We start from the raw sequence: 27211 nt of genomic DNA, 5'->3' as shown, positions 1-27211 counted from the left end.
GTAAAGTAATAGCATTTTATTCCTCTATATTTTGTAGGGGATGTAAATATCTATAAATCTTCTGATGGTCAATTTGGAATATTGCTTAATGAACTTGTAGGATTGTGAAGTTAAGTTGCCTTCATAATCCTACAAGCTACTGAATATTCAATTCCATTTAGTGGACCATAACTTACTGTTGTTCATCTAATAAAATCATAATTGTTCAAAATCAAAACCTTTTTCTCATAGTATTTTAGTGAATTTTCAAGCAGTAGCCTCAATGAGATGTATGGAAAAGAGACAAAGAAAAAATGTAAATAAAATATCTACAATGCATTGACTTTTTCATCACAGACATATGCTGTCTCAGCAAGACTTTCAGTTCAATTTCTACTAATACATTGTTAACACAATTATGAAGATATAATGCACATAATAAGTAACATTAATATTATGTCTGTGGCATCAGCTCTTCTACAGTAACAGCCACCTCATTTTTTAAGAGAATAGCAGTAATCTTGATATTAATGGATGATCCAGGTACTGTTCAAATAAAGTTATGGCAGTAGCAGTGAATTATAAGATATCAACATGACAGATAAAAAATATATGAAACAAATTGTCAGGGGAGAAAAAAAAATGCATAAATGAGATGATAGTCCAATAAAATATAGTATCACACTGAAGAAGCACAGGACAGTGAATGTGATTATTCTGAAAACATTAGAATGCAGGAAAGAAGGCTTCAGAGAGCACTTGGACAATAAAAGGTAAATAAAAAATAATAAAGAAACATTCCCTTGCAACACATTTTGGTGTATCTGAAGAATAAATAGAATAAAAATATATTGTTTTGTTGTTCATTGAAAGAAACAACATCTCAAGCAAACACATCATTACAGTATGGTGCATGAAGCTCAATAATGATCCTATGAAACATTTGGTACCTTCATCCCCTCTACTCCCTATGTAGTCACAATTACAGATGTGTGTGTGTGTGTGTGTGTGTGTGTGTGTGTGTGTGTGTGTGTGTGTGTGTGTGTGTGTGTGTGTGTGTGCGTGCGCATGTGCGTTTCTATCGTTTTGTAGTGGCTATTCCAGTTATGGAGATACTAGACTGGTGTATAATTAGTTGGATTGTCACAAAGCCTTGGTCATATATCTTTCATGCTTATCTCACATTTGCCTTTAATGTGTGGAATGAAAACAAGTGAGTTAAATCTTCCAATCCAGACAATTTGGTTAGCTACGCAATAACAGCATGACAATAAGAAATAATTAATGATATGTGGTAGAAATAGTGAAATGGATGTACGGATAACATGAAAAATCTAAATCTGAAAAGTTTCCTAAAATAAAAAGGTGACAAAAGTAAGTAACAATTCTGAGAGAGAGAGAGAGAGAGAGAGAGAGAGAGAGAGAGAGAGAGAGAGAGAGAGAGTCATTATTTCAAAAGATTTATACATACTTTCACGTGTCTGCCTTTTTCATTAAATTGTGACTTTTAAAAGCTGCAAAAATTCCGAACAACCTCCCTGTTCATGTTTATATCTCTCATGTCCCATTTGACCACATCATTCCACGATTTATTGCACCAAACTCTAAGGATGTGGAAAACATAATAATTTTTTTTAAATAACAAAGAGAGCAACAATCAGGATGTGTATTGTCCAGAATGGCAGAGCAGTGAACTTTTTCATAGCCACCCATTGGAGGGAGTTCCTGGAAGGTATAGTGTCAGAAATACAGACAAGTGGATACACATTGGGTTCTTTCATAATGAATGTTAATGTTATGATACTATTCTAAATAGCTCAAGTGTTTCAATTATCTATGCCAAACTTTTCTTAATATCTGAAAATTTACTGACTGTAAATCTGAAGTAAAAATACTTATCATAACTTCAGAGAGAGAGAGAGAGAGAGAGAGAGAGAGAGAGAGAGAGAGAGAGAGAGAGAGAGAGAGAGAGAGAGAGAGAGGAGCATATCATTGGCATTGTTCATGGATATAAAATCTTTAGGTGACACAATAGTAAAGGAACAACAGTACCTATCTTGTGCTCTCAGGTATTACAGAGGGAAACTGTGCAATTATTACAAATCCACATCCTTCCGAATGTGAATGAACATACAAATTATTATTTTTTTTCTTTAAGATTAAGATGTACTTTATCAAGTGATAGTATAAGATGAAAAGTAAGGCCAAGATGTACCAGTCTCACAGGCCATGAAAGTACTCATAAAAAATAATAATAAATAAATGTAATAAAAATAACAGCAATAATAATGATAATAATAATAATAATAATAATAAGGGAATCAATTGAACAAAAAAAATAATCACATCATTAAGAGGCAGTTGTTATTTTAAATAACTTATTTTCTTAATTACCTAATTTTCCAATAGGGATCCACAATTTCAAATAAAAATATCAAAATTCTTAAATATTGTTACTTAATATACATTTCTTTGCAACCCACACTCGTCATAATAGTGTCACTGTAAGTGTCTAGGGTATGTGTCACTGCATATCATTTACTTAAATATTTAGATAATTTATCTGTGTAAATCACAGTTTATATTTTCCTTGTATATATATAACACTCATTTTCTTAACAAATACCAATAATATTTGACACAGTGGTTCAAGGGTTTTCACACTCCTTAGCTTAGTTCACAGGAATCCAAAGTGTCACACATGCTATTCGAAATTCACAGAACTTCTTAGCGCGCTTTAAGAAATTCACAGAACTTCCAAGCAAGTGTCTATTGATAATTAGATATAGAAGGCAAATTTGTAGTCCTCTTGGTTACGTGGTCAGCATCCCCGGTAACCAATATTTGCACTTTTCACAACCTCAACACTTCTCACACACATTAGAAAAGGCAAATAAGAGTACATATTTCACTGTGCCACAGTTTCAGCCATGGCTACACTTTTGGTTTCTACACCAACTGTCTGGGGACTTAGTACTGAGGAACGTGATATAGAAATATCTACATCCATAGGATGAGGACTACTGTTTCTTTTTCCAGTCCTGGCTATTGACACAGAAGTGTTTGTAGAGGTTGTCATCTTAGCCAAGGACTCAATAGAATCAGGATCTAAATGGCGGGCTAAGTCTTCCATTTGATTTAGTCCTGTATAAGTACCATGTGCCTCACTGTCTCTGTTGACACTGTTTCCAGTGCTTTCTGTGGCAGGAGTTGGCTGGGCAGGTTGAGCAACGGACGTCGGTGTGGATGACCTTTCGACCACACCTCCAGCACCTCCTGCACTATTTCCTGGAGGTGGCCGCCCATACAGTAGCGCATGGAGACTTGGTGAGGAAGAGCGATTGTCACGCCAGGATGATGGACCTCCGACTCCCTCTCCCTCATCTAGGAACCGGTCCATGTAGTCACTGCAACACCCACAAATAATCACTACACTCACATATAAAGCTGTGTCACTGTCGTAATCCTTAAGATTATAAAATATAAACTATTTACAGCATTTCCTACACATATTTTCTATGTAAAAGAATAAACAGACTAATTAAGAAAGAAGCAAAATGAAAACAATTAGATTGAGTCTAAAAAAATAGATTAAATCTTTTAATTTCAAATGCAAAAGTTATAAATTATGACAAATGAATATTCCAAATTTGCAAAGAAGTGATGGACACAGTAAATAATGTGAACCACATATTGCATAGAACAAAATCATGACTGACAACTATAAATATCAAGCAGAATGATATCCATACTTGCATATCTTAGTAATACTTTGGCAATAATCATGCCATTAATACTCCAAGGAAAATGAAGCTTTTCAATAGTTCATTTCTCTACCCTCTTTTAAGGCTTGTGTATAGAACTGGAAAGGTGGTTCCAACAAAATGAAACTTACGTAGTGCCAGGATGAACAATGTACTTCTTCTTTTCAATTCTCGTTTTAGTTGCAAAGAGATCGTGCCGTTCAGTTTTCTTCCAGAGGTAATAAAACTGTACTAATTCACCCACTGATCTCGTCCGAACCTGGTAAAAGAAAAGAAACTCATAAAACAAAAAACAAAATTAATAATAATCACCAAATTTCAAGGACACAATAATAATATTACCTCTTGGTGATAAAATCTACCACAGATACTTAAAACAAGATTGTTAGGTACTAGCTCTCTACATACAGGAACAAAATACTATCAAGTTTTTTCCTTAAAATGAACAGCAATTCAGCCAAATATGAATTAGTTATCACACTAAAAATAAACTGTGTAGTTCATAATAACTGAAATCAATATACCAATCTGAGAGAGAGAGAGAGAGAGAGAGAGAGAGAGAGAGAGAGAGAGAGAGAGAGAGAGAGAGAGAGAGAGAATTTGTAAAGCCATTTACATACTTTATTTTGTTGGATTAGATGAAAATCTTTTCCATAAGTTTTTAAGCCATTTTCAAAATTTCTACACTCTTCCTCAGACCAGAGAGTCATCGTTGAGGCCAATGGGGTAGGATTCATGCGGTGCCTTCGTAAAGCTTCATCAACATTATATCCACACTGGAGCAGCAAGTATAAAGCCTGTTGAAAAATGAGCATACAATAAAATCAGGTTTAAGTTAAATTCTTTTGAGGTTAAAACTTATATTCCTTATCATCTGTGCAAATTCTCATCAACTTGTAAATTCTATAAAAGTACTTTCCTGATGTGGGACCTAACACTTCTGGGAATGCTTAAAAAAACAAACCCCTTGAATATGGCACAGGCATATATTCCTCACTTTGCCTTAGCCAAACAATTCACTCTATGAACTTCAGATCTTTTGCACATTCAAGAGTGGTAGATTGATATGCCTTTTACTGTAAAGGCCTACTCTGCATTTTCTTTACCACATCGTCAATGTACTGTATATGCCAATAATATGATTTTTCTTTTACATGGGAACAGATTAATCATTTTCCCTTTATTTATTTATTTATTTATTTTTATTTTCTTTTTTATAAGTCCAAGGATCTGGAGGATCTGCAATGAATTAAGAACATATATCAAGGTACCACTGTATACATAAAGGAGAGTGATATATCAAAAGTAAATTAGGAATTATTTGCGTAATTTCAATATAAACAGCATACCAGATCTTTCTCCACTTACTTGCTCATCATCCCGGACGTGCTTTCCAAGGGGAATGGCAGCAACACCTTGTGAGCCTGGGGGAGGATGACTGAGGGCTCGTAGGTATTCCTCAACCTGCAATGAAGTAGAGGCTACTATGAAGGACATTCATAATAATATAAAATTTCACAAACAATGATACTGTGAGTGATTATAATAATTCTGAAAAGCAAAATCTTTGCACTATATTCTATTCCAAGACCACATCATTTTAATAAACATTGTTCCATACATGCCTTTCATGTTCACAATATATTACCTGCTTAGGACTTAGTTTCCCAGGTTCCCATAAGAGTTTGTCTTCATTTTCATACGGTGGTGTTGCACCATAAGCTTGCAAGCCTTCAGGAACTTGTGCTTGGTAAGATGAACCAATCATAATAGTTTTATGCCAATCTTCTTCTTCACCTGAATATTCACCTTCTTCTTCCTCTTCATCTTCACTTTGTTGTCTAGAGCTTCCAGTGGATAAAATTCCTAGAGGCTTGTGACCTGCAAAAAAGACAGCAAAGCTCTTACATGACAAAATTCACTAAACTTGCAATCTGGCATGCACATAACTGCAGTTGATAAGCAAATGGAATATGTCAATGATGCATGACAACATAGGAGGAGAAACATTAATATGAAAAACATAGCCATTTAATAAGGAAAGAATACACAGCTTCACCTATGCACAGTTAGCATGTGTGACATCCAATGAGTCAAAGAAGAAAAGATAAAAGTGCCTGCTTTGCTGTGTTAAGAAAATATGCTATTTCCATTTGAATTTAATTATATTAATTCATTTTCTATATTAAATAATCTGACTGCAAACATAGACATAAGTTTTCTGGATTTCTGTAAGGAAAGTTACAAGCCTTGAGTTGTATTTCTAATGGACACAAAACATGTATGAATTTTCAACACTGACACAAGTTTGTTACTAGACCCTCTTGAATTATTAAACACATCTATATCATTCATTTTTTTTTTTTTCAAAGTTTGCCTGGTGAATCAGGGCTAAGACTGTATTCTAGTGGAAAACTTTGGTTCTGGCATTTGAGAACTGTTATCATAAATAGATGTTCTTCCTAATCTTGGATTAAGGCAAGGGTTTGAACCTGTGCAACAGACTACTCAACAGATCCTATGCATGCATAGTATCACTGCATCACAGCAGTCTCGATGCCTCATTATTCGATATTTTCATTTTCCTAATGTTATGAATTATGTTCACTCGCTCATTTTCCGTTGTCCGGATTGTGTATCCAATCATCAACAGATAACCAGCATGCAAACAAACGCATCATCACCCACGCCAAAGCCACCACCCATCAAACTCATTACCGTTAGAAGTAGAGATAATCAATGAACAGGATATTGCTCTATTTATTTGCTTGTCTTTGGAGCTACCAGTCCAAAGATCTGGAATGATCTCGAGCCACCTGTAGCATCACCATCAAGTTCAATATCAGTCTTTAAACTGTGTTCAGTTGCCAGTGTCTGTTTTGCTAAAATTCACATTCTTTGTTGTATATTATGAGTGATAAAAGCATGATGTCTTCCAAGCAATCTGCAACTCCTAGTGCTGGTGCATTTAAGGACAAAAGACCAATGAAAAGCTTATCTTTGAAGAAAAAGCTTGAAATTGTTAAGTGCCATGAGGGAGCTATGGAGGCAATTTCATCACTAGAACCCTGCAGTTGCCCCAATCCACCATCCCCAACATCACCAAACAAGCAGCAAGTGTGATAAAACCAGGTGAGACAGCTTCTACATTAATGACAAAGACGCTAACGAGGAAGAGGGAGCCAATAAAAGAGGAAATGGAGACTCTTAAGGCATTGGACTGATGACCAGACTCACTGCCGAGTGGCGCCTGCTAACTTAACTGAAGCTCATTTTTCTCTCCTTGCCAGTAATATAGGCCTAAAGGGGAAAACCACTGGAGAGAGAGAGAGAGAGAGAGAGAGAGAGAGAGAGAGAGAGAGAGAGAGAGAGAGAGAGAGAGAGAGACTATAATACTACCTCTTTAAGTGGAATGGAAATGTGTTCTCTATCTCTCAACAACTCTCGATACAAGTTAAATCCTATTGAACCTTAAGTTTGCTATTTGATTGTTTCGTTATTCAATCTTGTTTTCAGGAACATAACACAATTGTAAAACAAGGGAAACCTGTAATAAAGAATGACAAACACTAATGTAAATCAATCATGCAAGGAAGAATATCCAGTCATAATTAGCTGAATACTTACATCTAAGTGATCGAGATGAGGTTGACGTTTGGGTATCACCATTGGTATCCATATCTGTATAGAGCTGGGCTAATTCTGAAGGCTTTTCTCTTCTTTTCCTTTCAGGTTTTACTTCTGGTTTTATTTCCTGCAAGAGAAAGACAAATCTCAGTTGGTGCAGAACATAATCCAATTACATCACTTTCAACACTGATGGTAATAAGAGGAATGTAGATGCAAGACTGGCATGCAAATGACTTCAGTTGATAAGCAAATGTTGGCAAATTGTTGGCTAAGCAATAAAAGCCATATCTGATTATTTAAGACAAAAGCCATATCTGATTATTTAAGACCATCTGTTTTATGAATACTGAACAAATTAACAGGGCTTTCACATTCCAATGTTGAAAGAATGACAAAAAAAACTTTGTTAAAAATGATCTAACATGGGAGTGGATATTCAACTGATAAAAATCAAAGAATTAGAGCACACAAAGGAAGGATTAAAATACTACTTCTATTGCAGCTGTTCACCATCTCTCTGGAACAAGCATGCAATGTGAACAGACAAATAAATTGAAAAACCAACTTCAATAAAATCTGTTGATATATACTAATTATTAAAAAATACCTGACAACTTGAAAATTCTTTTACATGCTACGATGATTTATAAAACAAGACTGATATATAAACAGATAATCAAAGGAAAACAGAGGAATAAATCTTCATGAGTTTGAGCTTATATTTCCAGTTTTTGTTCATAAGTACAAAGTTATATAATGAAAACAAATATTATATCTACATAAAATTATCAATCAGGTCTACATTACTCAAATTAAGGATCATCCAACCTACCTTTTCATGATTATTTACATTTTCTTCTGAAGTAGAAGATCTTGAAGATATAACTTCTGGCTCTTCTTGTTCCTCAACCTCATTTTCACCTTCACCCTCATTTTCTATTACAGCCTCATTACTGTTCTCATTTTCGTTTTCCACTTGATTTGCTTCTCCCTCACCATTGGCCTGGTCTTCTGCCTCCCCTTCTCCCTCCCCTGGTGGGTAGCCGCCGTACATGGCTAATAACTCAGCAATAGGCATATCTTGTTCCTGTTACAACAAAGGTTTGACAAAGGAAACTTTAAAAAATGGTCACTTGTGCACCAAAGAATCAGATATAAATTGCATGTTGTCTAATATAAAATCCATACCTAAAAGATAATATATTGATTCTTATTGGCTCAACAAAAGAATTTAATGATGCAAGATTTGAAACATCTCACTAAGCATATATATATACCTAGAATGAGTAGGAGTGAAATATTTTGCTCTGCATATACATAATGAGTAAGGAACTGTATGTTAAAAAGATGAGTGGAAAAGCCATTGAAGAACTTAACTTAAGAAGTGAAAACCAGACAAAGTAGATAAGTCTACTGAAGAAAATGGCTCAGAGCAACTACACTGTCATATTGTACTTGATGTCTTGACTTCAATTTCAAACAGTAAACAACAAACATATTATTATACATAAGTATGTGATTGATATAAACTTTCTCTCCCTTCTTGTTGTGGAGGAAGTTTTCAATTTCACCTCCAGATAAAACAAATAACATTGCAAAAATATTAAAAAAAATTTTTTTATATCTTACTAAAGTTCAATCAACAGATGGTGGTTCTTATACAATATGATGAACAAACCTTCTCTAAATTGTCAATCTCCTCTTCCCGGTCAGGGCCTTCCTCCATATCCTCTTCCTCATCTAATGTTCGCTCATCATCATAATCATCGACGAGCATTTCCGCTGTGGGTTCAAACTCTCCATCTGCCAAATCACCTGTGTCACTCTCACTGCCAGTTGTCCCTGCACTCTCCTTTTGCTGTAAAATTAAGAACAGAAAAAACATTAAAATTCTCAGTCAATAGCTCAATGGAAAACTTTCACCACATAACAAACAAAACAGGCAAAACTATCTCAATCATGTGTCTTCTTGGCATGATATCATAAGTCTGCATAAGGAATTACCTATTTATCTATAAAGTAAACAACCATCCGGAAGGTAGCAGGGATAAAGCTTCAATCAGCACCATACATTCTTAAAGCCATTTTGGATTATTTATATTAATTCACAGGTTTTTCTATCTACTCCTTCTGGTCCATCACATCATGGTATTACATGAGTAAGCTTGCACCATGCTAGTCAAATTGTCTTTGATAATAAGTAATTAAGTTTTTTTTTATATATAAAGCACCTTCTCGCTAGTACTCACCAAGTGAGCAACAGTTAAGCACGTCTAGAGTTTGATTATTCAACATAGCAAGTTATCTTTTAGTTGTAAATGTTTCATTACCAATAAAGATCATCATCTGGAATGTCACCACAAAAGAATCTCTTTATTTCAATCAACTTTCATTGACTTATAGGATTTGTTAAATATTTCATAATCATTATCATTCTATCATCTTTGCACAGGTTTCATTTAGTCCATCATATATTTTCTACAGCAAAGAAGGAGCCAACCAAGGAAAAGCTAAGAGGGGTGAAATCCCTTCAGCAGTATTAGGTGGTAAATAAGTCTTCTTTTCCACCCCTATAACTTTCATACCAGGTTCTCAAACTTCTTGTCAATGAGAAAAAAATAAATAAGAAAAATAAGTGTACTGCATAAAACCACAGTTTTATATTAATCTTCATAGGACCAAAGGTACCTACAACTGTTTCTGACACTACGGTGACAGTGTATCCTTTTTTATTTATTTATTTTTTTTTTTTTTCATTTAGAGGGAAAACTGGCCAAGGGCAACAAAAATTCAAGAGAGAGAGAGAGAGAGAGAGAGAGAGAGAGAGAGAGAGAGAGAGAGAGAGAGAGAGAGAGAGAGAGAGAGAAAGCCCACTGAGGTGCCAATCTTGAAACAAATTAAACGGAAGGTAATTAGAAGCGGGACTCCAAAGGATGGAAAAGGCATCTTTTTCTTATTTTAAATTTTGTATGAAGAATGTATGTGTAGTTTTGTGTGAAGAAAGAGAGTAGGCTTTAGAGGGTAGGCTGTGACTGCCCCCTTGTGTTGTGAGGCACAGAGGTGCCTCACACCAGTGAGGTCACAGCTGGCTTAATATGTTCACAGCACCCCCTGAACCAGTTATGGGAGTAATTATTGTTTCGACAGGTCTCTACTGCCTCCTAAGAGATAGGCCTTAATGATTACCTAATCAATCTATCCTCAGATTCTGTTTCCATGATGTTGCAAAAGAAAGCACTACAATGGTGGAAGTGGTGATTTGTAAGATCATTTCATGACATAAAAAAAAATAAGGCCAAACTACATGATACTAAAAAGATAATTCTTAGAAAGAGCAGAGAAAAAGGGAAGTGTTTCAGTATGGTAAACAAAATTTCAAAAACCTATCTAAATGACGTTACATTGTGACAGGACAATGAAAATATACAAATATACAAATTGAAAATTGATCATTCTTGTCTTGACTAATTTACTGTGAATCTTGGAAGACTTAATCATTAGCAAAGGCCTCTCATGGTCAACTCTGTCTTCAGATTAACTCATTATTTCCATCAAATTTTCAAAGATAGGACAGCAGCATAACCGCAATAAAATTTCACTAACTGCTGGATAAGCAAAGATTTACATTACCACACCCATTTTTTTCCTCCAGCAAGGGAGATAGCATTACACGAATGTGTGAAATTTCCAGTATATATTATTCTTATTGTTTTCATTTTTTAGTTTTTCCTCCCATATTGGCAAGGAACTTTTTCTGCAGGTGGATGGGGGAAAGTGACAGTGGTAGAGGAGTTATATATTCTTTATATTAACTTCCCTTGCCATAAAAATGTCTTTCAAGTCAGGCTACAGGATGACCACTGAGAAAAACGAGACAAAAATGGATGTAAAGGTTGAAGTTCTACAAATACCCCTTTTGATCAATTTATAGTTTCTCCTAACAATTTTTCTAACATGGCTTATGCCCCCGGTGAGACGTAGTGAATTTGACGTTCTATATAATTACTGTTACAAACGGATAGTTTTCAAGCTATAACTTTTCAACTTATGCCTACAGCTCATCCCAAATGATCTTGGGAGACCTGTGGGAAATCAGGGTTTTGGATGGTGGAGCATTAAGTAAATAATGTACAGTACATTGCAGTAGATGTCGGAAATCAACAAAATCACAAAAAAATTTCTTAAAATACATAAATTACTCCTTTGATGATGGTGGCAGCAGTGGTTGCTACAATGTGCGGTATTGGAGCGACAATGGCAATAAAGAACCTAACCTAACCCAACATTATAACCTGCTAGTGGGGTTGGAGGGGCAGGGCAAAGTCCCCACCCCACAAGGGTTACTAACAGAACCCAACATTATAATCTTGATCTAATACTAGCTCACCCAAAATGCCAATTTCCTACAGGTCCCCCAAAATTGTTGGGGATGAGAAGTAGGCTGAAGTTGAATACAGTATTAACTTTAAAACTCTTCATTTGCAACAGAAAATATATAGATCAATCAATTCACTGTCTCATTAGAAATAGAAATACATAAACCACATCAGAAAATTGTTGGTTGGGTGAAACTAACAATTGCTTTTTTTTTTTTTTTTTGACAAGATCAAGTTTCAAAAAATTTTTCACTGGTAAGGAAAATCCACTGATATGTTTGGTTTGTCAAAAAGCTGAATATCAGTCACTAATTTGGTAAACTAGCTACATATGTTACCTATCCATGGTCACTGTACATAACCAAAGGTAATAGACAGGAAAACTAATTATATAAACATGGTGCAATATACAAGCCAAAATTGATCAACTGGAGGTGGAAAAAAAATAATAAAGCATGAAATTTGCTTCTAAACATTAAATCAAAGAAACTGATAAGCCTAACAAATTATCGCAATAAAAAGTCAACAAGACTAAAAATCCGAAGTCATTAAAGTAAGTTAAAAGTTAGGCCTAAGCTTGAAACCACCACATATATAACTCGTCCACGCCACCAACCAGACATGCACCACGGATCACAAGCCCAAGGCACTCCTCATCACGAGGAACATGCAAGGACACATCGTCGCTCCCAGGACGCACGAATAAAAAAGTCGCGCCTCCACGCACCTCAATAATTACCCCGCACGTTATCAACACTCCAACCCGTGACTCCCGGGCGACTCTCGGCGCTCCCTGCTGCCTCTCCTGATGGCCAACACCCGCACATGAGCTTCCTTGCTTCCACGCCCTCCTATTATCACACCAGAACGAGATAAGGTAAATTAGGACAAGACGGCCCAATCCAGGTGTCACTCACGGCCCACCTCGGACACCTAATAACAGTCACCGCCCCTCGTGCCGCCCAGTCTTCCTCGTCCTCGCTGAAGGGTCGCTGTGTGGTTCGTGCACCCGCTGGTTGAGCGTTGAATCCTTCCTGGTGTGTATAACTATCATTATTCAGTGAGTCTGTTCCAAGCGCGCCGCACCGCCCCTTCCCCCCCACCTCGGAGTGTAAACAAAGCTATACTCACACCTCCCTCCACCTCGTCCCAACCCTCGCCGCCCAGTCACCACCCTCGCCGACTTCAACAGGGACTAAAGTGTTATTCCACCACCTAATACACACGTGCACTGAACACAATCACCCTAATATAACTATATCAACAAGAATTGATCAAACTTCACCTCCGCCATGTTGGTTTCTGTCGGGGGGACGCCGGAAGGCTACGGCACGTGTGAGGCGGCCTGCCATTGGCCCGCCATCACCCGTGTCTAAGTCCTCCCTTCTTACTGGCCATCTCCCCTCCAATGATAGCAGGGGCGCCAAACACATGGCGGGACATTCAATTTCTACCTTTGATATGTGACCATTGATATTGACGTGTTATAATTCGTAGGTCTTAGTACTGGCATACTTCTTCATGAGTTATTTTATGTTTTTTTTTTGTATTTTCAAACGAAGATGAATTCGATTTCAGTAATATAATGATATTAACACGAATGCAATGTAATTTATAATAAAAAAACATTTAACTCATGGAGATCATTGCCAGGAAGAGGTGCCTATGCTATCAAGCAAAATTAACCTTTTAATCAAGTGTCATTGCCTTTCATATAACTCCTTGATAAAAATAAAGCTTTACAGTAAAATCCTTTTAAGTCACGTATGCTGTCAGTTTACATACACGTGATGAATATCTACTACCCATGATTACGAAACATCTGCATTTGCGCTTGATAAACGTTGGTACCCTCATCACACACAAGCTTGTGGTAAGTGTGCAAAAGAATGCCTGAAAGTAAGTAACGTACTGAACAGCACGATCGCACTCTGTGATAACGTTGTGTTTGCCGTTTGGGTGATGGTGGACGGGTGCTCTCAGTCACGTAGAACATGTGTCATCAAGAGCTTATCTGAAGTAACTTCGAAACTAAATATTTCATTATTGATTATAACATATAGCTTGCTTTTCTACGTATGCTCCTGGATTGACTACTAATGTACGTAACTACACATCCTCCCCCCTCGAGCAATATAATAATAATAATAATAATAATAATAATAATAATAATAATAATAATAAAAACAATAACAGTAATGAATAGATAAAATTAAAAAAAAATAATAATAGCAGAGAGAGAGAGAAATAATAATTATTATTACTATTATTATTATATTATTATATGTATATGGTGCTAATTTCACCGAAAGAATGCAAATTTAGTTAAAAAGGAAAGTTTATAGAACAGTAGTGCCAATGAAGAAGAAAAAACATTGAAGTGCCAGAAATTAAAATGTGCTGAGGTGGATGAGCTGAGTGACACTGACTTGTAATGAAAGAATTCAGAATATAGTCATAAGAGGTACAAGTAATATGTGAGTAAGAAGGTGGAGGAAGTGTTGCAGAGATGGTCTAGTCATGTTATGAGGAGAGAGGTAGCGAGTTGTGAAAGGCACACACTAATGGACATAGAGGCAGGTGGCATGAGGAAGAGAGGATGACCCAAGACAAGATAGAATGACTGTACTATGGCAGACAGTACAGAGAAGAGCATGGACTTTGAAGTGGCAGGATCTAGATGGAGGAGACTCATTAAAACAGCAATCCCTTACAGAAACTGGATAATAATGCTGTAGATGAAAGTTTCACTATCTGAAATGTCACCATGAAATATGTTGTGATGTTGGGACAGAACTAGAGTATTATCAAGTCACATTAGATGATATAAGGATGACAGTGTATTAATTTTTTCCTTGTGACTTTCTTCATTACTAAACTATCTATTTATTCAAGTATCTTTCCCTTCAATACTGGTTTCACAAAACAAAAACAACTCCAACAACACAAATATGTAAAACTGTTCACTTGATTTTTTTGGAGGTATTTGACTAAAACATAATTTTGTTTCCTTTCTGCTAAGCATACCATTCCTCATATACTCAACATCCTATCTAAAAATATTTCAAGTAAAAGAACTTTATAACAAAATACAAATATTTATTAATGATAAACATAATACGAGATGAACTGAAAAAAGTTATTTCAAATAGTTATAAAAGACCATTACATGCTCACCAACTCTATGGCTCTACAACTGTCCTGGTTCATTAATTAAGCCAGGCTAACCAAGATCACATGATAATTAATTAACTAACTTCTCACCAATAATTAAAGCAGAAGCACCTGCTATAATCTAGCCATTGGTACATTTACTCTTGTGGTGCTTGGTATTTCCATCTCCATCATATCAACATTTTTTCTCATATCTTGGCTGCTATCCTAACATGCACATACACAATGCATTTCTGTGAATCATTACATAAAAACAATAGATTAGTTAGGCAGTTAAGAAGTTTTCAAGTTCTCTCTTGTATTATCTCCAGACTAAAGTATTACATCATCAGTTCCCATTAATTGGTGGTATACTTGTTTTACATAGCTCCAACTTCGATGTTCAATTGTACAAATTAAGTACTTAAATTTATACAAATTACACATTTGGTTTACTGAAGATGACAAGGGTTCAGGTAGATCAGTGAAATCCACAATGTCTGCTTCTCTGATATCCATTTAGTCTACATTTATGAAAGCATCATTGGCTTTAGATTCATCTCCAATTATTTTGAGCCATTACACTTCACTGAGTTCTTGTTGTTCAATAAAATCCTTCAACTTTATTTCATCGAGAGGAATTATAATTGTTTCAGCACCATCTGTCCCTTTCTTAAAGCGGATAAGTTTGTGATCCTTGAATTCAGTCAGTTGAGCACGTAGACTTAAGTCTGAATTGACCAGGAACTTCTCCCAACAGCGCTGCCTCAAATCCACAAAGGACATACCTATAGATGGGAGAAAAATTCTTTATATTAACTTAAAATATACATATAGGTGAAGCCTTAAAATGAAAATGTGAGTAAAACATTTTCCACTCAGAATAATCTCCAGAAATATCCACGAAAACTCATGTTACACACTGTACAAGCAGACAAAACACAGTGATTGACTGATGAGACTTTAGAGGTAGGTGATAAATAGATATACGAACCCATATATGAAGAATTATCTTTCTGGTCAATTTGATACTTGGCCAACAGTAGAAATATTCCTTTGCCATTTGGAGTTAAAGATCTGTAAAAGGAGAGAGAGAGAGAGAGAGAGAGAGAGAGAGAGAGAGAGAGAGAGAGAGAGAGAGAGAGAGAGAGAGAGAGAGAGAGAGAGAGAGAGAGAGAGAGAGAGAGAGAGAGAGAGAGAGAGAGAGAGAGAGAGAGAGAGAGAATTAGGTTGCTATTTGTTTTATATATTGATGTTCTTATGCTCAATTTTTGAAGTGTACTATTCATCTTCAGTAAAGTGTATTTTTTGCTTGTAATACATTTTGAAAGGTCATACATATCTTCCAAGGCAAAGAAAAGATAATATAAAACAGCCTTTACATAAATTACTTTAAAGTGTGCAAAACTAAAAAAAAATGTACACACTTGAAGACATGAATAAGAGATGATAGAGTCAGTGATGCAGACTGTTGTAGAAGCAATGAATTTTCAAATGAGGTCTCTTCTGAGTAGTGGTCCAGAGTGGTGGCATCAATCCATAACGCATTGTAATGTCTCATCTTTATACTGTCTAACACTGAAAAAAAAGTACAGTATAAAAAAACAACATTGATAATAAAAAGATGTATAATAAGTTAAAGAAAGGTAAAAATTTCACTTCTCCATATCACAAATCCAGTACATACTTTCTTTCAAGCAAACTTTTCTTACCACCAAAAATTAAAGATAACATCCAAGAAACAAGAAATGTAATATTTTACAAAATGAATATATAAACTAAACTTAACAAGAAGGTATATCAGCCCTCTGACTTTTCATTCCATACTATTACTTATTACAACCGAAACCAATAAACAAATACAAGAAATATCTGTAATGTTCTTTAATGACAAAAGAATGTCATCATGGTTGTAATTAGTAACTAAAACATATCAAAAGATAGAACAACATTACTTAGCGGAGCATTAATGTTGTCAAATGAAGCCACAAGGTGAATGCTTGTGAGGGCAGCCAGGTTTGCCAGCACAGATTGAGTCTTGGCTGCACGAAGCATTGGACCATCCAAGTTGTGGACAATAATAAAAAGTGGATCAGCTGTAGCTCTTGAATATACACACTTGATGTACTCTAATTGCTCTGGGACACCACGAAAGCCACTACAGTTACCCAGAATGTCTTCTGTGATGCTATTCAAAATCTGAAACAAAAAAAATGATCATTAACAAAATCATCAGCAACATTACTTTACTATGCAAGGTGCATGCACAGAGGGACAGTTTTATGTCCACAAATCCTGCGAGGTTTTAGGCCAGGGAAGTCGAAACATTATTGTGAAGGATTTTAATAGATGGCATATAGTAGTTAAGCGGCATTTCCAGCATGTTTTCCAGAATGAAGACCGGTGAAAAAATAGTTGTTCAAAATTTTACTAATCTATTCCACAGAACTAACCAACTCCCATCAGCTGCTCTTAACCCGTAAGAGGTCAGCACTGATTTACCTCTGAATACTCATCCAGGTCACCAAAAATTCCACTTTCTTTTTTTATTCCATAAAACTCAAAATGGGCATAGAAAAGTAAAAATAAGAGTTAAAGTTCGAAATTGCCATTTTTTAATGTCCACCTGGAGCTTTGAATTTACCTCGCTTAGTGATGCTGCCAGACGTACAACTTCTGAATGAGACTTTTTTTTAATCGTTTTATCGATATTTTTCTCCTACGAGATATGTGTATAATGGTTACATATTCATAAATTAACCCATGTTTTATGAAATGAAAAATACAAAAAAAAATATTTGTAAATACTGTAAATATAATGTAAAAAATAATTTGCTCAGTTTACCACAAAATATTGTTTATTATTTTTTCTTTCAGTATCTAAGCTTTTAGTATTGCAGCAGGGTGTGATATTCTTCAAAACAAGGCTCAATGCATAGAGCTACATCACATTCATGACAGTAATACCAAATGTCGCTCCGTTTTTTTGGAGTCACGCTAAGGCGGTAGGGAGGGGTGGGGGGAGGGAGATGACTAATCCATGTCAGAATGGCGGGAAACTGTGCTGATATATGCTAGACACTTCAAAGAATATAAATCTTGAAGCTGGAGGGAATTTCAAAAGCATGGAAACCGAGAAAGGCGACGTGCTTGCGTGATTGACCACAGATAGTAAGCAAAGACTCCACGTACATGTACGTGGTTGACCTCTTAAGGGTTAATGTACCAATAAATGACCCATTCCTAGTCAGTGTGAATGTAAGTGCAATTGTAAGTGTTTATGTGCAGCTTCCTTATCTCAGCTATTCCCCTTTACGGAAAAATGTAGACCTGATGTATAGATGCACACATAATCAAGAAGAAAGCAGCACAAAGGGAAGGCATTAAGAAAGACAATCCTCTGTGCTGATGATGAGTTTATTTCAAACCTTTTCTACTGTAATGTATTGCACTTAATGATATGATATACTTTCATACAAGTGTAAAATATCATATAAACTGTCAGTACTATTCAATTATCAGCTAAAGTTCACTTAACAAAGTAGTCATAAAAACACAGGCTTTGGGATAGTTGAATTACTAAATTGTGAAAATGCCAAATAAAAAATTACACATGAAATGTGTATAAAATTAATCAGTTTCTTTTCCTTTCATGAACTTCTGAATTGCTTTTTGAGCTTTAGAAAAATTTACATTATGCCTACTTATATAAACCAGCATTGTACTCTTTAACTCTTACACTTTTTAGAGAAAGTGATGGGAAGAATCCATTCACTACTATGTGGTCATAATCAGTTAAGTATTCCTCTTGAAACATGGATACAAGCTGCTTCTTACTTCCAAGGCCATACAGAAACAGGCTGAAACCCTCACTGAAAACGAGTAGGGAAAATAATAATGTAATAAACAATTTTCATACTTTGAATAAATATTAATTACAATATCAAATTATATCACAATGTATCTTATTTTTAGTTCTATTGTCTTTGCTTCCATCAGAAAAGCCTGTATTCTCATGATGTAATTTCTCCCCTTGAAAGGTTTCATCTCATAATCCTTCTTCCAAACTTTTAGAAAAATGAACTAAATATGCTACATCATTTGACTCTTCTACTATTACTGTATTCAAGTTATCTGTGGCACGAAAAATGTCACAATTCTTTGATCTCATGTCCTGTACTTATTCTCTTTAGGATGAACACAGACTAAAGCAGCCTCATCATACTATTCACTATCCTGTCAACCCCTTTTACATCTCACACAGATTATACTCTTTTAGTCCCTAAGAGAGAAGTTCCCTCTTTATATCTACTTCTCAGATCTGACTGAACATTGCCTGAATGCTACAGAAAATCCATAAACAACTGACCATAAGAAAGTCATCCATCGTGGGAAGGAGGCAACATGTTCTTGTACCAGTGCCTGTCTTTCCTCAGGATGAGCAGGAGCCAGTTCTGCCAGTGCAGCCTGTAAGGTGTCTGCTGACAAACCTGAGGTCTTGAGGTGACTCAGTGTGTGGTCTGATGTGGTTATCTTCTTTGAATTTCCATTAGCAATGAAGTAATCCTCTGAATTCATAACCTTATTAATGAGAGAAAAAAATACTTTTGAGAAATAGTATGATAAATATCTTATTGGAGATAATATATAAAGTTGACTAGACATGATTTATATAAATCTGGAAGATGTAAGAAGTAAAGCATTAACAAATAAATCATGAAAAATAATAAAATAAAAAAATATATATTTGAAAACACAACCACTACATTGAAGAACTACTAAAAGAGCAAAGTTCTTAGAACAGTTTTATGGTAGTCCTTTCCTTAAGATGGTTACTCTGCATTAAGAAGGCCTACTGCTGCCATTAAGAAAGCTTCCACCCTTTCATCTGTTGGACTGAATGTTATAAGCAAATGCTGTATAAAAGAAATGGTAACATGTATGTGATCTGGATTACTTAATGTAATATGTAGAAAGGATTAAAATAATGGCATTAAAAACTTCCTTAATGTGATATAAAAGACACTTTACACAAACTGTCTAACTGGTAAAGGCAATTAGGTAAGACAAAGATTCAACATGAGATAGTCATTTTTGCTTAAAAGGTAAATACCTTATTAGTTTAATTATAATATGTGTTGGACATTTTTATATGATCATTACTGTACGTATTTTACATTATAAATTTCACAATTTTCTGATCACCATCAAATGTAATTATAACTACTGGAAATCTAAATCTAAAATTTTGTGTCTTGGTCATAAAAAACAAACATATATACATATGCTAGTGTAGCCAGGGAGTAAATTTTCTGTCTTACAGAGGATGTTAAAGGTATAAGTAACTTTAGCATTATTAAGTTTTTGCTGTATCTTTTCTATTTGCCTTATCAATTGTTTCTCTTGAACAGTAAGAGCCCCGATGAGCTATCCAAAGTAGTTTGTAGCAATGTTTCATTCATCTTCAGGGAACATCTTCAGGCAGAATGTGTCAAAAGTTTGGATGGTGCAACTTATATATCCTGTGAATGGATCAGGTAGAAGGTAGCTGTGATTTGACACAAAAATTGGTTGGCTCACTGCGTGGTCTGGTGCAGTGGAGGCAGTGATGTGATTGGCTGGTCCTGTGTTGAGGGTGGCGTGCTCGTTGCGGTGACAGGTCGCATAGGTTTTCTTTTTTGTATTGGCAATATCTGTAAATCTTGTGTTTGTAGCCCTACAAGAAGACCATGTCATCTACAAAGACACCTGCAAAATTGAGGACTGTGGATCTCAAACTTATATTAGGATGACATGGACAACCTTGTCAAGGAGACTCACCAGCCACCTACAGAATGGAATGATAAAAAAACACTACACCGCAGCACATAAAACCAGTGCTACAAGGAAACACCTAGAAGAAAACACTACTGTTATCGATTGTGAGAGAGACCCACGCCGCCTCCTATTCCTGGAATTGTTACACATGGCACAAGAAAAAACAGTTATGAACTTACAAATACAAGATTTACAGATATTGCCAACAAAAAAAGAAAACCTATGCGACCTGTCACCGTAACGCGCATGCCACCCTCAACACAGAACTGTTCAAGAGAAACAATTAATTAGACAAATAGAAAAGACACAGCATAAACTTAATAATGCTGAAGTTGCTTATGCCTTTAACATCATCTATAAGACATATACATACATATACAGTATATATATATATATATATATATATATATATATATATATATATATATATATATATATATATATATATATATATATATATATATATATATATATATATATATATATATATATATATATATATATATATATATATATATATATATATATATATATATATATATATATATATATATATATATATATATATATATATATATATATATATATATATATATATATATATATAAGAGAGTAAGGGATAGAAGAAATATGTATGTGAATAAGATACAACTTTTATCAAGTGTATATGAACACATACCACATTAACATCCTTTATTTTGGTTGCTCTTCTTGGTGTCCTGGACGGGGTCTTAGGAGTGCCAGGTTTGGCCCTGAGTGCTAGGTGTGGCAACCTCTTTGGAGTTTTGCCAGGAGTTTGAACAGAAATGTCTCCAAACTCGATATCTTCAGTTTCACTGTCATCTACATCAGATTCACTTTCACTGGAAGTGATTTTGTAATCCGAATCCTCATCAGAAGACAGCCCAGTTTCCTCACACACCATCTGTGTAATACCTATAAACGCCACAATTTACAATAATAAAATCTAGCAATAAACTTATCTTTGTGATACTTTTTATATTAAAAGGCAGTTATTTAAAAAGAGTGATTATCAAATAAAAAAACAAAGATGTAATGTTAAAATCTCAATGAGTTTTTACTTTCTACTCTTTATAACCCATGGAATTAAACAAAAATGTAAAAATTGGAGAGAGAGAGAGAGAGAGAGAGAGAGAGAGAGAGAGAGAGAGAGAGAGAGAGAGTGCTAAGTGCATGAATGTAAGGATAGTTTAATATGAAACTTTTATGATAAGACTAGGAATGAGATAGGGATGTATATTGTATCAAATAACAAAGAGGCAAGACACTCACCTTGATGAGTCCTTTGCAAGCTTAGAATAAATACAGATTCAAATTTAAAAAGGTCATGTCTTCCTAGCTAGTAACAGAAACACTGATAAAGCCTACCAATAGCACAGAAAGCATGGACGGTTAGCAAACATACATACTTACGATTCTTTACTCTTTTCCTGAAGGTGTAAGGAGTTTGAGCATCTGGTGCCACAGACAGTCTTCTTGCACTTTTGGGGGTTCTCAAAGCGCCTGGAAATATACATAGAAGTATTGTGTGTTACCGTTTGAGCTGTGTCATCATAAGGAAGCTTCTATGTCATATATGTACCCATTCTTTGATAAATGGATATTTGGCAAAGAAAATATTGCACTAGATTTTGTACCAACATTGTATTCTTTCAATAGTAAAAAATTAAGGCATTACATAACCTTATTTGACTCCTTTTGACAGAAAAAAATAATTACATACTTTTTCTGGCAGAATTTGGTGTCTTGGGTGTCCTTGGCGTACCCGGAAGACTTCTGTGGGTTGAGTGAGGGGTGTGAGGTGTCCCTGGAGAGTTGCCTGTCTTGGTAGCAGACTCAGCTTTCTCCAACATGCTCAGTCTTTTCTTTGGAGTGTGAAATCCAAACACAGTGGCTGTTCTAATGTGATTTTCTTCATTCCCCAACAATTCTAGAAAATAAATAAAAATAAATAAATAAATATGTAAATAAACAAATAAGGAATAATAATAAAAAATAATAATGATAACAAAGTTTATGATTTTTCCTATTTTTATCATAAATTCACAACAATTAATGGTTATATTCAGTAGAATCTTAAGATATTGCAATTCACTTTACAATATTTTTACTGTGTGGAATTTTAAAAGCCCTAAGTCAAATGCATGGAGCTTTCATTATGATACATAAATACATAAGTGAATAAATACATAAAACTAGAAATATACCTATTATATGTATCATGGCAAACCTGTTGGCTTAAAGAAAACCTCCTGGTTGTATTCATCCGTCTCTTGCACCGTAGGTAATTCTGCACCATCATGACTGAAGCCATTGCATGAGTTCTGTGTCCTTCCACAGTTACGCTGGGACAGTGGTGCTACAACTCTAACTAAGGGATGAAGTTTGGTATTATGATAATGACAATAGATATCAATAAAAAAAATTACATGATCATTCAATAAGCAATACATGATGAAACAGACACAGAGATAATATAAAAGATAACACTCATTCCTTCCAATAACAGAATGCAGACTGGTACTAAATGTGTCTGGATTGGCAAGTAATGGACATCATATTAACCAGTAGCGCTGGGCTTCATCAGGTTAGACTGCACTTTTTCCCTATATTCTTTTCATCTAGTCTGTAAAATGAGAAAAATAACCAATTTTCTGATAAAAATGTTATTCCCATGCCATGAATGAAAGTGTGGCTACCATACAATTTTAATTCTTTGCTTTTTCCCTCCTCAGAGCTCACAATATCAAATTGGATATGCAGAATTATATTTTCTTATATTTCTTAGGCTTTTATTCTCACTCTTTATAATCCTATTGTGTGGATTAAATGAGTTCATTAAATTACAAATACCCACAAATAAACAAGAATTGTACATTCAAGATCACGGATGTACATTTGGTAACATCCCACTCATTAAGGTTATGGCTACTACACTTGCAATTCTCAAAGAACAGAACATATAATATGAATTTAATGACCTTTAGTTTTCTGGTTTGATTACTATGAAGTCCTGTTTCCTATTTATTATGTCTTACTAATTATAGATTCAAGAAGTAACTACCTTTTTATGTGATAACTTTTTGTGACAGCAGTTGTTATTGTTTGTGAGAGAAGTCTCTACAAATGAAACTGAAGACTATAACATGCCTCAAAAACAAAATTGTATATGTACATATTAAATGCTTACTTAAGAGTCATGTATATACAGTGGAGACTCAATACTCGAACTTAGTTCATTCCATATGGCCATTCGAGTATTAAAAAGTTCAACTATTGATACCTATAAATCAGGTAATTCGTTCCAGCCATTGCCAAACCCAAGTTTAGAAAAAAGCAGCGGTTTAATTTTGCAGTTGCCACTAGCGTTGGACCACAGAAGCAGGGTTGGCCTGTCTTTCATAGGCTTGTGTCCTGCCAAACACTTCTCTTCCTTTGTTATATAGATCATGTTTGGTAGTTTTTTTGTTTGCAAAACAGGGCAGTTTCATCACAATTAAAGATCTGTTGTGGGCTTAAGCACTCCTTATCCACAAAATTTCTTAAATTCAGGCACAAATTACTCAGCGGCAAACTCTGTCAGCACTTGCATGCTCGCCATGTGTCACAACACAATGAATTCCAGTTCTTTTCTTGAAATTCACAAACCACCCTTTTCTTGCTTTTAAAATCATCATTGGCGTCAGATGTAGTATCAGAAATAAGATCACGATGCAGCAGCCTAGCCTTCGCACAAATTATGCCCTCTGACAAAGAATCACCAGCAATCTGCTTTTGGTTTATCTAATCAACAGTTTTTCCATTTCTTCCACTGCCGCAGGTCGCTTAAATTGCCTTTTTCACACCAATAGCCACATCACCTCTTTTAATGAGCTCTGTCTTCTTCAGTATTGTGGCTACTGTAGATTTAGCCATACAGTATTCAGCTACACGATCGGTTATTCTTCCTTTTTTCTCGTATTCATCAATAATCTTTTTCCTTTCGATGGCTGTCACTACATTCTTTCTTGTAGGCTTATTCTCACCAGTAACAAGCCTCTTCGGTGCCATTGTAAGCTTCTAAATGTATAAAAAAAAAAAAAAAAAAAAATCCAGAGAAAAGTGCAGGACATTGTTATTCTTACAACAGCGAAGGATCAACTGGCTGAAGTGGATCAGTGGGGCGGCAGGAAGGATGAAAGCGAAGGACAATGTTATTCTTACGACAGCGAAGGATCAGCTGGCTGCAGTGAACTGGTGGGGCGTGTGGGGCGGTGGGAAGGATGAGGCCTTTTTTATTTACAGCCACGTGGACAGACATTCTACTAATAGGTATTTTTTCGAGTATTAAGTCAAACTTTTACGTTCAACTATTGAAAAGATCGACTATTTAGACGTTCGAGTATTGAGTCTCCACTGTATATATATAAGTTTTGAGTTCCTAATCAAATGGAGATTTTTTTTTAAATTGTCTCCTTCTCTGTTGTGGTTTCATATTCAAAGCAACAGACAGACATGCAATGTAAGCCAGGGAGTTGTGGCCTTGTAACCAACCAACACATCCCATGTCGAACTTGGCTGTGGCTTTTTCTGGAAATGTTTGATTCTTTTCTACTCAGTATCTAAATCTTTTTCAAATAAATATATCCTTTTCTATAGAAACTTAAAAATAATCAACGTTTCTAGAATAAAAACAATTTGAAAAGAAACATGAAATATCAAGCAGAAAACATTGAAGCATTTCCCTCAAAGCAACAAATTACAAATGAGTGAGCAGCAAATCAGCATTCCAACCAGGTATATAATTCATTCTCCCCTACATTCTGCCCAGGCCTCAGACTTCACATCATGAATTGAGGAGTATTCATGCAGATCACAGGCATTACCTTATATTCTCGAAATTGGTATGCTCTCACATGGTAGGCCACTCTCTGTGAGGTACAGAGCCAAAGAGGGGAGAATGGATATGCAAAGTGGGGCAGCCAAACTCTGCAGGCATACCAGTCCCTTTACATTTCAATTATAAGTGGGTATTACTGTAATGTATGGAGTGAGTTGTATACCCTATATAGCAAGTAGTAGTGCAATCTGCCATGGGTGACATTATTCAACAAATTTGAACAACAAAAGACCAAGTGTGACATGTAGAGCTCTCTTAAAGGCATCCACAGTCTTCAAAGCAACAAAACTGTCAGGTAATGAGTTCCACACATTAACACACCTCAAACTGAAGAAACGTTTCCAGCATTCAAGAGAAGAGTGCAAGTGAGCCAGTTTGAACCTCTGTCCCGGGTGCCAACAACTGTGACCAACACAATTAAGTCCTCAGGATGGATACAAGACTTATGGTGAAATATTGCCCAACATTTAATGATATCCTTGAACAGAATATAAGTCCAAAGCAGCAAGTCGTTCACTGTATCATAACTCAGACATCCCCTCAATCTGCTTTGTCCCTCTCCTTTGAACTGATTCTAGAAGATGAAGGTCTGATACATAACCAGTATTCCAAAGGGGGAGAGCTGAACTCAAATAAAGGTCGGATATGAGATTTATACATGGTCAACATAAAGTTGGGGGATCTACACAGAGTAGTTTTGAGGAGATTTAAAGAGACTGCAGCAGCCGTGTTGACTATGGAACTGATGTGCTGATGGAAATGGAGAGAATTATCAGTTATAACACCCAGGTCCTTGTGGGTTTCAGCAAATTTCAAATCAGATGAGTACATAATACAGGACTGTAAAAGAGCCAGGTAATTCTAGGCTACTCAGCCACGCTGAAACTTAAGAACTACACGTTTCTCCGGATTCATCTCAAGACCCCAAGAACTGGGTATTGCACAAATGGTGTCTATGTCTTTCTGGCAGTTATATCCATTGCCATGTTAGAACAGGAATCATACCTAATATTCAAGTATAGCTTCAAGTCATCTGCAAAGAATTTACATTTGTTAATGATGGAAGAGGGCAGGTGATTAACATATACTAGGAAAAGCAATGGGACCAGGACAGAGCCCTGAGGTACTCCACTGAAAACTGACTTACACTTAACAAGCTGAACCGGCAATTGAAACTCATTGTCCTGTCATGTAGAAAGTCAGTAGTCCAGTTTAGTATGAGCCCACTGACACCGAGTAGTTTAAGTTTGTCGATTAATATTGAATTGGAAACAGTATGAAAAGCTTTATAAAAGCCATTATTACATTCCTCAACCTCATGCATGTCTCTTACTAAGATGTGGGTGCAAATCCATCGACAGTAAGAAGGAACTTATCATTTCCCTTTACACAGCCAAACTTCTTTTTCTTTACAGTTCTAGTCACACGCTAACGTACCTACAACTCCTTCCTCCTTATCTCTGACTTTCTCCACGTTGGCATCGTCAAGGAACTTTACACGTAACCGAGCCCGCATCATGCTGTTTCTGTGTCTTCTTGTTGCTGTGTCCTTCCGTTGCCGTGTATTTGTTTACAACCTCAGCTGCCGCCTT

General features: G+C 35.6%; 2 protein-coding genes and 1 long non-coding RNA gene across 8 annotated transcripts in view; 1 reads left to right on the top strand and 2 right to left on the bottom strand.

Moving 5' to 3' along the window:
• On the bottom strand, positions 1 to 13258 carry LOC123519852 (mesoderm induction early response protein 1-like). 4 transcript variants are annotated; one of them, XM_045281432.1, is made up of 9 exons: positions 13035 to 13258; positions 9052 to 9231; positions 8206 to 8460; positions 7371 to 7497; positions 5392 to 5624; positions 5112 to 5207; positions 4364 to 4540; positions 3875 to 4002; positions 1 to 3386 (listed from the first exon to the last, which is right to left on the bottom strand). In XM_045281432.1, exons 1-9 carry the CDS (start codon positions 13041 to 13043, stop codon positions 2888 to 2890), a joined length of 1704 nt encoding a protein of 567 aa, XP_045137367.1. In that variant the 5' UTR covers positions 13044 to 13258; the 3' UTR covers positions 1 to 2887. The 4 variants fall into 4 exon arrangements, with proteins under 4 accessions (XP_045137367.1, XP_045137372.1, XP_045137371.1 ...); XM_045281437.1 differs by lacking the exon at positions 13035 to 13258 and adding an exon at positions 12881 to 12994; XM_045281436.1 differs by lacking the exon at positions 13035 to 13258 and adding an exon at positions 12674 to 12812.
• On the top strand, positions 12652 to 22748 carry LOC123519853. Of its 3 annotated transcripts, none has more exons than XR_006679114.1 (4): positions 12655 to 12786; positions 19222 to 19405; positions 22177 to 22261; positions 22476 to 22748. It is a non-coding gene; the product is annotated as an uncharacterized LOC123519853 (long non-coding RNA). The 3 variants fall into 3 exon arrangements; XR_006679113.1 differs by having other exon boundaries at positions 22177 to 22266; XR_006679112.1 differs by lacking the exons at positions 19222 to 19405; positions 22177 to 22261 and having other exon boundaries at positions 12652 to 12786.
• LOC123519851 (origin recognition complex subunit 2-like) overlaps positions 14832 to 27211 on the bottom strand; it is a 12409-nt gene continuing 29 nt past the window's right edge. Inside the window, exons 1-11 of the mRNA XM_045281431.1 lie at positions 27057 to 27211; positions 22971 to 23111; positions 22464 to 22670; positions 22154 to 22243; positions 21399 to 21655; positions 19272 to 19483; positions 18642 to 18774; positions 16858 to 17101; positions 16330 to 16480; positions 15897 to 15979; positions 14832 to 15690 (exon numbers count right to left, since the gene is read on the bottom strand). The exon at positions 27057 to 27211 is cut by the window's right edge and continues 29 nt beyond it. Coding sequence (XP_045137366.1) covers positions 15482 to 15690; positions 15897 to 15979; positions 16330 to 16480; positions 16858 to 17101; positions 18642 to 18774; positions 19272 to 19483; positions 21399 to 21655; positions 22154 to 22243; positions 22464 to 22670; positions 22971 to 23111; positions 27057 to 27138 — 1809 coding nt within the window. The 5' untranslated portion in view covers positions 27139 to 27211 and the 3' untranslated portion in view covers positions 14832 to 15481. The remainder of the gene's footprint in view (positions 15691 to 15896; positions 15980 to 16329; positions 16481 to 16857; positions 17102 to 18641; positions 18775 to 19271; positions 19484 to 21398; positions 21656 to 22153; positions 22244 to 22463; positions 22671 to 22970; positions 23112 to 27056) is intronic.

Source organism: Portunus trituberculatus, chromosome 46 (genome assembly GCF_017591435.1).
Source record: "Portunus trituberculatus isolate SZX2019 chromosome 46, ASM1759143v1, whole genome shotgun sequence".
Classification (NCBI taxonomy): Eukaryota; Metazoa; Arthropoda; class Malacostraca; order Decapoda; family Portunidae; genus Portunus; species Portunus trituberculatus.
This window is presented reverse-complemented; position numbering and strand designations above follow the sequence as displayed.

What these genes read in the sequence shown, in the direction of transcription:
- LOC123519852 (XM_045281432.1), bottom strand. An exon ending in ACGTCCGGGATGATGAGCAA is followed by an intron (nt 4,541 to 5,111) that starts GTAAGTGGAGAA and finishes ATTTTTCAACAG; the next exon opens with GCTTTATACTTGCTGCTCCA. An exon ending in ATCTAATCCAACAAAATAAA is followed by an intron (nt 4,003 to 4,363) that starts GTATGTAAATGG and finishes TTCTTTTACCAG; the next exon opens with GTTCGGACGAGATCAGTGGG.